Source organism: Lissotriton vulgaris, chromosome 1_1, assembly GCF_964263255.1.
Source record: "Lissotriton vulgaris chromosome 1_1, aLisVul1.2, whole genome shotgun sequence".
Lineage (NCBI taxonomy): Eukaryota > Metazoa > Chordata > Amphibia > Caudata > Salamandridae > Lissotriton > Lissotriton vulgaris.
In genome coordinates this window covers 2,019,657,855-2,019,669,862 of record NC_141685.1, presented here as the reverse complement: position 1 = coordinate 2,019,669,862, position 12,008 = coordinate 2,019,657,855, and the positions used below count along the sequence as shown (strand labels likewise).

Sequence of the window (12,008 nt, the reverse complement as noted above, 5' to 3'; positions counted from 1 at the left end):
GCCGCCATTTTGATTCAACAAAGCACAGGCATTGAAAAAGGCTGAAACTATGGCACCCAACATCCAGGAGCTTGCCATCCGGATCTTGGAGCCTTGTGCTGCTTTCGATCTATTCACACATCGGTCCACTACTGACATCATCTTATAAACCAACGTTATGTAAATAGTTTTTTAATAAAATGTTTTACCCTGTTTCTTTGCTGGTGTGTTGTCTATATTTTTAATATTTGTATAGGGTTTGTCGTTATTTTGTGCGGGATGGGTGATGGAGCCGAGCTGTCTTGCAGCCCTCATGGTGTGGAGCTCAGTTCATCTCACTATTTTCATATTTCTCATGAAGGGTTGTTCCTAATATTTCTATTTTAGCGAGGTCAAAAAGAGATCCAATTAGTGGCCTACTGATTTTGCTCGATTACTTTTATTTTTTTACACGATTTTTCACTATCTGCAAAGACTAAACAGAGTATTGCGACTTTGTGCTTGTTTGTAAATAGAGAATGATCCAAAGAGAACCAATTCTAAAACAGTAAATGCTTGGACAACAATCAATCAAATGGAGAGACAAGGAGGCACGACGGATTACAACGGGGGTAAAGGCCTGCGTTAACTACCCTTCAGTATCTGCAAAGAGAGAGTACTACTAAGACAAAAGAGGGGAGGGGGGGGGGTGCAGCGTTCAAAGCACATCAGCGTGCATAAATACGAAAATGTTTTTATCTATCACGTACTTGACATTTTAAAGCTTTTCATATTTGCTATTAAAAAACCAATGAAATTCACAGAAAAAACCATAGGTTATAGTGGATATATAGTTAGGAATTTGCATTTACAAAACCTTGAAAATTCAATGAAAAAACCATTGGTTTTAGGCCATATATAGTTAGGAATTAGCATTTACAAAACCTTATTTTACTCGCATAAAACCATTGAAATTCCATATATAGTTAGAAGCGCTAACTATATATCGCGCACCCGCAATCCACTGCTGATGATGTCACATATTACATCATTCATGACATGGTCAGTGACATCACTGATGACATCACTGATGACATCTCAAATGACATCACTGATGACATCACTGATGACAACTCAAATGACATCACTGATGACATCTCAAATGACATCACTGATGACATCACTGATGACAACTCAAATGACATCACTGATGACATCTCATTTGTCATCACTGATCACATCACTCATGTGATAATACAATGAACCTCTTCAGACTCTAATATAACCTTACATACACTCAGTATAAACAGACACTCACAGACTGTCACTCATCCATGGAGTTACTCACACACCTAGTCAGTCATGCAAAGAATCAATCACACCTCCATTTCCTCAACTATACAGTTATACATATCTTACTTATTCAAACATATAATAACACATATTTACTCTCTTATATAATCCCTGATACAAGCTCACAGTGATCGATACAGCCACTCACACATTCACTGGCTCTTATGTTCAGTTATTTATATATCTCAACTCTCACATGTATTGTGTTTTACATACGTACTTACTTGCACATGTAGCAATGAGAAATCCATTCACTCACCAACACACCCATGCACAGTCAACCGCCCATATAGCTGTTTCCACATGCACTCTTGAACTCATACTCCTAGTGAATCAACTGCTTACACATCTATGCACAGAGTCACGCACCTCCCAGCCACCCACACACACACTCAGCCTCCCATTCAAATACTTGGGCAACCAATCAATAACCCATATGGCCACTCTTATAGCTACTGATCAACACATGCAGCAGCTTACACAACAACAAACATACTGATGCACAAATTAAGACAGTTTAGTCACTAACCCATGCACTCAGTGAGACACATTTAATCACTCTTTCATACAGTCAGTCATGCACCTACTAAATTCTTCATCCAGACACTTATACATCCACTCATTCTTCAATATGTAAAACATATTTAAACTTTACAGACACATACAATCACTGGATGTTGTGATCAGTGATGTCATCAGTGATGTCATTTGAGATGTCATCAGTGATGTCATCAGTGATGTCACTGACCATGTCATGAATGATGTAATATGTGACATCATCAGCAGTGGATTGCGGGTGCGCGATATATAGTTAGCGCTTCTAACTATATATGGAATTTCAATGGTTTTATGCGAGTAAAATAAGGTTTTGTAAATGCTAATTCCTAACTATATATGGCCTAAAACCAATGGTTTTTTCATTGAATTTTCAAGGTTTTGTAAATGCAAATTCCTAACTATATATCCACTATAACCTATGGTTTTTTCTGTGAATATATATATATATATATATATATATATATATATATATATATATATATATCTATATCTATATCTATATCTATATCTATATATATATCTATATATATATATATATATATATATATATATATATATATATATATATATATATATATATATACAAACAAGGCTGCTTCTGCTGCAACGCTGCGACCCGTTGAAAAGTGGCGTATGCTCCGGCGAAGCAACCGGAAATTTAGTATTCCACACAGATTCCCATATAAAGTACGCTCTCAGGAACCACACAGCAATGTTGTTGTTGTGTGGTTCCTGAGAGCGTACTTTATATGGGAATCTGTGTGGAATATATATATATATATATATATATATATATATATATTTTAAATACCAACATCAGTATTGCTTTTTCCCTGATATAATGCACTAAACTTTTGTTAATATGTTTTCTTCACGTTTTAGCAACAGTGGCTCTTACTTTTGTGTCCTAAGAGGTACAGGTGGTGTGGTGCGGTGCGAGCAGGACCACTGTGTACACTGTGCTTGAATTCCAGAAAATGACCAGGAAAGGAGATAAAGTGAAACTGTAGATTGGAGATGCTTTGGAATCAACTGTTGATTTATTCTTTACAAATTTATTTATTCACAAGATTTAGTGGCGCACAGAAAATTACAAGGAGGTTCAGTCTCTTCATTGTAGCTGTCCAAAGTAAACTATGTATACATTTCTTTGCATTTTCTTTCATTATCTTTTTACTTCATGCCAATAATAAACATATATAACCAACCTAAATCATTATCACTTGCAAAGATCCAATTCTTACCCTACTTGAGATCCACTCTGTCCAACCCCTTTGGGTGTCACAAGAACGCCACTTCCACTTGCTGCTGCTGTGGCTGCAGTTATGATGGTTTTCTTTACACCCGTCTCAACACCTCCGCTTGCCAAAGAAGCATGCTGAGAAGAATCATGATCAGCATATGTGGTTTTCACTGTATTCTGGTTCCAGGTAGACCTCACATATTGTTGGCTATTAGGCACAGCTGGTGTTTGTGGCATGAGTTTTGCCTGTCCCACTGCACCAGTAGAAGGAATGTAGTGTTCTTTTTCAAGTAAGCTGCTCATACTGCGACTATTTCCAGCTGCTTGATAAACAAGTCCAATGGGGCTAGAGGGAAGGCTGCCAACAAGAAAAGAGTTCTGCGTAGACCCAACACGGAATTGCCTTTTGTATGCACTGTGCTGTCCTTGGTGTAAATTAAGACCAGCAATATCAGAACGGGCATATCGCGGGGCGCTCATGGTCTTCCTACTTTCTAGGAATTTCTGGCTTGCTGACAGAGTGCCTCTATAACCATTTTCAGCCACTATGGGGTAACGCTCAGGTGAAATCTCTCGTCTAATTAAAGGCTGACCTTGAGATTTGCCCTCCATTGACCTGTATACACTATGTAAAGTTGTTCCTCCTGCAAAGCCATTTCCATATCCTGGGAAACTGTGATCCTGTAAAAATAAAAGGCAAAGTTAAACAATGTCTAACAATATAGGTATGCTGCATGCACAGGACTAGGTTTCTCTAACCACTAATGCCCAAGCCTTGGCACAATTGCAATTCCGTTTTTACAGTTTTAGAACTACACATTAATTAAACAGCACCCCCAAAGGATTATGGTTTAGCCACACTTTACATTGAAAAGTGATGTATTGATTTGCTTAGAACTTTGCACCCTAACCCCCCCCCCCCCCCCCCCACCGATGGATCTGCACCAAGATTTGCACTTGCCTAGCCTATTTAATTAAGGTCTGTCATGCTAAATCTATTTAAGTTCCGTCCAGGGGACTAGAAATTTAAAGGGAGGGTGGGGTTGAGGTGTCACCTTTCAAAGTTGTGAGCCAACCTTTTGCTTTGCCAGTGCCTGTTGCCATGCTGAATGGTGTTGGCTAAAACAGAAAATCCAACCTCAGGGTCATGTCTACATGCGGCACAACGCATGAGTTTTACTTAAAAAAAAACAATTAAGGCTGTGGTTGGCTGAAAGCCCAGATAGTGTGCACAGGTGGGTGGCTGCAGGGCCTGGCCAAAGGCCAAGCCTTGAAGCTAACCCACTCTGCCCAGGGCCGTCCGCAGGGCAGAACGAGTAGGTGGCAGGTGGATGCAGTAAATCATAAACAGAAATTCACAGTTAAAGGTTAATAATGGTTCAACGACCACAAATCTGAAAAAGCCCTGAAATTCTCCAGTTATGGTATGCACCACTAAACTCACTCCATAAATCACTCAGTAAACCACGTTGCCAATACCAAGTGAAAATAAACTCTCTACCACGGTAGGTAGCTGTTAGCAGCCACTCTGAAGTGCTGAAGGTATCACACATACCTTTAGGCTGAGTGCACATGCTCCTTGCTGCGATTATGTTTGTTATATACAAGGGAACCCCATACAGTAGAACCTGGGGTAGAATGATAATTTTATAGAACAGTGGTTCGAAGTAGGCCTTATGCGGTCCTTAAAGGAAACAGAGGGTATTAGCGAGTATTTAATAAGTCGCTAGGGAGCATTGGTAGTAGGAAAAGTTTAGAGTTTTTTATTTTTACTCTTTTCTCGTAACAATATACAAAAATATATATACACTGTATTGCAGGTGCTCAGGTGAATAGTACGGTGCAGGACGTGACATAGGTGATCAAAGTGAACGAACTGTCACACAACAACAAGGATAAAAACACACAACAATTATATACAATGGTACAAGTGAAATTCCTTGGGTAGGTCGACGGCGTTTCGATCTATATTGTTTTAGATCTTCATCAGGACAGATGAGCCTCCTGAAACTTGCCAGTGGAGAGGGCAAGGATGATCATTCGTGCAATACAGCTGGGCGGATGTCGCAGCTTTTCAAGGAATATAAAATTTTGTTAGATTCCAGGCTTTTTTTGGGGATTCAAGTGGCGATTTTTCACTTCTATGTAGGCAAAAGTCCTACTTGAGAGAAAATTAATCAGGTTAAGACATAATCAGTATCGCTGCCAAAAGCGCATTCGTCGCTATGGTAGGGAAAATTGCCTGAAAGCAAACAATGTGGGTTCCCACAGCGCATTCGTCGCTATGGTTGACGGGGCGCCTGAAATTAATTGTTGCAGGTCGGTGCGGCAGGAAGGGGGTCCGAGTACCTCTTTACAGCAGCTCACCTGCTGCGATTAGGCACGACATCTACGCATTCCCTTCACCTGCCCATGGAAAGTGCTTGGCTATTTTCGCACACTGAATATCACTCAGCAGGCAGACTACAAATTGATCATTTTCAATTTTTGGGAAACAGTTTGACCAGTGCAAACAACAAACACTATATTTTCCTGGGAGTCTGTATTTGTTTCCTGGGCCATTGTTCCAGCTCGAACTCACTGTCCTGCCTTGCTTTGCTTCAAGTTTCATGCAAGATTACCTAGAGCTCAACAGAACAGCAGCCTGAAAACAAGTACCTGGTGTTTTGTGTGCCATATCCAATCAAAATGGGGGTGCTCTTTGGTAGTTAATTGATGATCTGTCTATATATGGCAAGAGCTATCCTTACCAACAGTCTGTTGGTAACACAAAGTCACTTACTTGTATAATCACATACTAAAACTTCACATCTTGAACAAAAATATTTATTGAGGCCTCAGTTGTTTTCACATGTAAAAGAGCGTATTCAGAGGGGTGTTATTTGTGCAACCAGCTCACAACAGTACTAAGTCTCAAAGTCTGCCCAACCTACGTTATATTGTTCCATCCCCAGGACATACAACAATTCTAAATTTCACATTTTTTCTGACCTCCTCAAAATAATCTTTTTTTCCCACAGATTTGTCATTCCTAGTTCCTCATTTGAAACAACTGTGTAATCTCCTTCGTCATCTGGACTTCCCAAATCTACTTTTCTCCTACTAAAGGGAGTATTATAATGTGCATCCATGCTAGCCATGGGTCTACAAGTTCTTCCACTTCCCAGCTATTCCGAAAGAATTAAACTCTCACTAAAAATAAACCCTTGCTTCATTCTAAAAACTGGCCCATGACAAATTAAAAAAACTATTCAATTAACCCTTAAGCCATTTTGTAAATTCCCACCTGTTAACAGTCCAGCCAGTGGAATGCTTAGTTCATAAAACAAAAAATAAGCAAGAGAACATTTCTGAAGTATGACAAAAATCTAAAGTAATTCAAAAAATACTCTTCGTTCCTAAATGATGTCTATATTTAACAAGTAAAATAAAATCTTCCAGTTGTGCACTTGCATTTTATATCATGACTAAGCCATTTTCCAAAACGATCTTATCCATAAAGAAAAAAGTGAAATTCCACAATTGTCATGCCCTTTACATGTTTCATGAGAAATTACTTCATAATGATGTAACAGTTTGGGAAGCACTGTGAGGTTTAAAAGATTTTATTAAATTTTACAACAGAGTTACTTCACAGCAATCTAACGGACTGATGAAGAGAAATGTGTAGGAAAAGAGAATTTAGACTCAAAGGGCCTGATTGAGAAAAGTAACACACTTTTGAGTAATTTACACTTTTGAGTAACTTTTTGGATATTCACAAAATGAGTGTAAATGCAACTGTAAAAGCGAATTAAACATGTAAATTACTCAAAAGTGTAAAATATGTTTGTGAATAGCCCTTGCCGTTTGCACTGGTGCTCGACCAGTCCCATCCTCTACGAAAATGTTTCTTACAATTATTTAATACTTGGAGAAAACATACATAATATTTTTCCACTTTCCAAAGCAGAACAGTAAAATTCTGAGAACTCGCAGTTGGAGGAGGGTGGGAACATAATCTTATCCATGCCGGACCTGCTAATTGAGTCTCATTCTACCTATTACATTTCCCTGAAACCTTGTTGCATTTTAAATAGAACTTTATCAAGACTGACTATGGACCTACACAAAATTCCAATATGTATGTATATATTTGCAGTATTTTGTGGTTAACTATTGAAGTTATTGTGAACCCTGGCAAGTGTATTCTATTTCTCTGCTGCTATGAGATAAACAAACTTTTGGGAAATGTAGAACTTGAAAGCGGATTAAAAAGCTATGCAAGTTTCAAACTCCTTTATGAGAGCGTCAGGCATTGTCACCCTATATTTGCCCCCACCTGCCCCGGATTTTAATCGGCCGCGGGTGCTGTGCATTTAGATTTTTTTAATTCGCCACAAGTGGAGCCAGGTTGAATAGTGATGATTGGATGGGAGTGCGCTTAAAAATAGAATGAACGCTCACCTCCAGGTCGACGACATGCACTTTTAGTTGGCCAACTGCCGTTTAGCGACCAGCCCGACATGCGCACTAGAGGCCTATCACCATCTGTGCACAGTGAGAGGAGAGGGGTGGGCAGCCGCAGGTCCCTGCGCTCAGAATGAGAGCTGGGTCCACATACCCGATCCAATCCTGGCACCGCTCTCAGCAAGGGAGTAGCGTCTGGATTAGCCAGGCCTTGCAGCTAACGGCATTGCAGAGGAGATGGTGGAGAGAGTCGTGGTGGCTCTGGCCTGATCAAAAGCAGATAGACTCGAAGGATGCCCATGCATTGTGCTTAACACTCGTTATAGTCCTAGTTGGGCCGTGTTTAAAATTTCATATACAACGGCGCTGAAAAAACATTAGGTAACATTCAACTGTAATCTTATTTTGGAAACACTTTATGCTCAGTGCTTAATGTGTAAAATAAGAACTGCTGGTGCTCAACTTTTTTCTCTGACATAGCAGACAATACTACTATTGGGCAAAGCAGCACACATACATGACATCTCCACACAGCTGCTGCTCTGAAATGATGCTCAGCGTTTCTGCCACAAGACTGGGACACTGGCATCATAGTCACTGCGCCAGCCATCACAAGAGTTGTGTGGGGGTCTGTGACACCCAGGGGACCCACACTAGTGCAGCTCAGTGTGGTGAAATACACAGATTCGGATTCTTGCCCACTGTGCCCTTCAGCTGAGCCTGCCTAGAGTCGTGCATGAAGGAACACGTCTGTGTCATGATTGTGCACCCCTTCTTATAACAGGAGGTAGTTCAAGGCTCGTCAGTATGCAGCAGCGCCTTGTGGTTGGTACGCCTTGTGGGACTCTAAGGTAGTGTGTGAGCTTACTGCCCTGCGCAAGTTGCTAACGCTTGTAATATATACTGTGTGCGAATTTTAAACCTGCACATTTTTGTTCGTTTTGCACTTGAAGCTCTGCTGATTTTAATAGAAGCCAGTGGGTCTTACTTTACCTACTTACTGTTTGTTGCTACTCAGCCTCATCTCCGGGTACTTTCCCCGGTCCACCACGGGTCCTGATCCCGATTGAGTGGAGGGAAACTGACACTTCCGGTTAGGTCGGCGGTCTAGTGCTTAGCTTGCATCCACCATAAATGGCCCTGCAACACGGAGCGCGCAGCGGACGCGCATAAGGTAGTGTGTGAGTTTACTGCCCTGGGCTAGTTGATAACGCTTGGAATATAACTGTGTGTGAATTTTAAACCTGCACATTTTTGTTTGTTTTGCACTTGAAGCTCTGCTGATTTTAATAGAAGCCAGTGGGTCTTACTTTACCTACTTACTGTTTGTTGCTACTCAGCCTCACCTCTGGATACTTTCCCCGGTCCACCACGGGTCCCAATCCCGATTAAGCGGAGGGAAACTGACACTTCCGGTTAGGTCGGCGGTCTAGTACTTAGCTTGCAACCACCATAAATGGCCCTGCAACATGGAGCGCGGAGCGGACGCGTGCAGCGGGCTGGCCGGCGGCAAGCCAAAGGCAAGCCCGTCTGCGCCAGTCCGCGCCAGGACGACGCCAGATGCCAGAGATTATGGCAGTTGTTCCACAAAACAAAATCCCTTCATACGTACTAGCTACACTAGACAGACTCTGCTAAGTTTACAGATAGTGCCATCTTTGGGATGTGTATCAGAAACCTGGCCATGCATGGAAGGCCCGTTTTCATGCAGGCACTGCCTGTTTCAAGTTCCTCTCTCCCATTCAAGTCACACCAAACTGCCCCCCACAGATACCACACAGAAAGGGTGGAAGAATCTGCTGTGTACCATCCGTTCCTTGCCCAAGCATTCAACTGAGTTATGGGACCTTATTTCTTCAGTCCAGCCGGAACTGGGTATCCTTACCAAAACCTGGCTTAAGCCTCATTCGGTCCCGGCCATTACACTGGGTATTCCGGAAGGATTTAAAATGCTTAGACTGGACAGACCATCCAAAATTGCAGGCGGTATTGACATCATTTATAAAAGCAGAATTAACATCTCGTTCCTAGCCAATGCAGTACTGGTCTTTAGGATAGATGCACCTGCACTGGCCTGCTGGAAAGGGGCGTTGGTGTACCGTCCGCCTGGTCCTATAGCAAACTTTTCACTACAATTAGTTGAATTGTTGGCCCCACATCTTAAATCAGGCAATAATTTTTTTATTATTGGGAGACTTCAATGTTCATAGTGACCTCATAGATAACCTTGACGCTCAGACCCTTCTAACTGACGTGTCCCTATTAGGACTAACGCAGCATATTAAGAGCCCAACACACATAGCCGGCCATACCCTGGACATGATACTTTCTAACTTGCCCAAAATCACATGCGATCGTCCCAGGCAAGTGAATTGGTCGGATCGTTCTGTTATTGAATTCCTTATGTTTGATCTGACAAAACCAAAAAGCTGGACTCCGGCATCATCTTCATCGCGGAGATAGTGGCACAAGGTCTCATTGGAAAATTTTCAAAATGTGTTCATAGAATCCCAATTGAAGCATCTGATAATATTGAGGTAGCTCTATTCAAATATAATTCGCCCATTGCTAAGGCGATCGAGCAGATAGCCCCCATGAAAACATGTAGGAAACGCCCCAACCAGCGCCATGAAGCGTGGTTCACAGATCAGCTGCGCTCGCAAAAGCAAGCATGCAGGAAGTTAGAAAGGGTTTGGAGGAACACACACACTGAGGAGGATAGAAACCTTTTTCACCTCTCCCTGACTAGCTATCACAAAAATATTAAACTTGCACGGAAAACTCACATATCCTCACAACTTACACAGGCTGGAAATTCATCAAAAAAATTATATCAGATTTTACAATCCTTTACTAAACCTAAGGCATGTGAAAGCCTTGATCTGCCCTCACAACAGCTGTGTGACGATATCTCTGCATACTTTTCTTATACGATAGAGGTGATTTATGATAAAATCACTAGGACAGGAAGCCTAATGAGCAGTCATGTGCCCTTACAGAACCCTAAGCTACCCAATCCTGTACTATTCACTGAATTCCCAGCATCACTACGACTGAGGTTGAAACACTAGTATGCCAGGTCAAGTCTGGCTCCCCTTCCGATTACATCCCTGCAAAAACGTTTCCATCCCTGGCCAAGCAGCATGGTCCTATGGTTCAGTCCCTTGTCAATCTCTCCCTCACAGGGGGGCCTGGTGCCACAGGAGTGGAAGGTGGCCCAGGTAAGACCTATTCGCAAGAACTCCAACACCCCTTGGACAGAGCTATTGAACGAACTCCCTGTGTCCCTCAGGTTATGTTCAGAACATGCCAAGTTCGGAAAATTGCTAAAAACCTTCCTGCTCCACACTCACTAAGTATTCCAGGATCCCCAACTCTCCTCAGCTGTTCATTTAAGCGCAGAGATACTCCTTCGGGAGTCGATTCAAACGCTATATAAACTTATAAATAATAAATAATTATAAATAAAAGGTATCTCCCTTATTGTGAATATATCACTAAAGCAACTAAGCCGGTTATACAACCAAATGTATCACTAGTAGTGCACGCCCTGAAAAGAGCGGGACCTATGCAAAATAACCCTTAGCTGTACCCAACCACAAGCCTCCCCCCCAGACCGCCACCACAACGTCCCTGGTTTGTTCCACTCATGTGAGATCTTACCAGGTGTCATGTTGGGAGAATTATTTGATTGTACAGTACTTTTGAGGGGTGGTGTGCTGTATAGTTGGCAGATGTGCTGCCCTGATGATGGCAGTGGCTGGCGGCTACTTTTCGTTCTCAGTCATTAGGGAAAGGTCACTTGAACGGACACCAAAAAAACAACCAAGCACTGTGTAGATTTAAAACAAGAAACCGAGATCCAAACCAAGCACCGTGGGCAGCTCCAACAAGCACATAGGCTCTGTGAAATGCACACTGAAGAGCAACCAAGGAGTGAAGCTACCCGTACAGCCCAACCAGCATCAGCAGGTCATCGAGCAGTTTGTCCGCCAACAAGACAGACATTGTGTGGCTCGCGAGTCGCTGCGCACAGGCACATCACCAACAGGAAGAGGGACTGTGCACAGAGCCTTCAGACAGCTAAGCCTGTACCCCCACGCCCCTTCAGTGAACACATTTAGTGTAGAGCACAACAGGAATCGACAATGTAAACAGTAACTAAATCATTGACATGCATTACAATAACATTTTAACTTTACACCGTTAATGTAATGCATATCAGCAATTTAGTTACTGAATATTGCATGCACGCGTTTTATTTCATTTTGCTGGGGTCAGCAGTCGCACATTTTTGACCCACTGACTCGCACTGCATTCTGCCTCAGCTACAAAGCTCTGAGTCAAGGCTCGTTATAAACTCTGTTATAAGACTCAGAGCTTTGACACTGAGCTGAAAGGCACTGCTGGTTTCTCTCGGTGGAAGTTTGCTCACCTCACCACTTTG

The 12,008-nt window shown here is 42.0% G+C and overlaps 1 protein-coding gene across 1 annotated transcript in view; it reads right to left on the bottom strand.

Annotated features, from left to right (window-relative positions):
* Window positions 1–12,008, bottom strand: part of PKP2 (plakophilin 2) — a 474,852-nt gene that overhangs the window by 378,395 nt on the left and 84,449 nt on the right. Inside the window, exon 3 of the mRNA XM_086920178.1 lies at window positions 3,114–3,793. Within this exon, the coding sequence (XP_086776304.1) occupies window positions 3,114–3,793 (680 nt within the window). The remainder of the gene's footprint in view (window positions 1–3,113; window positions 3,794–12,008) is intronic.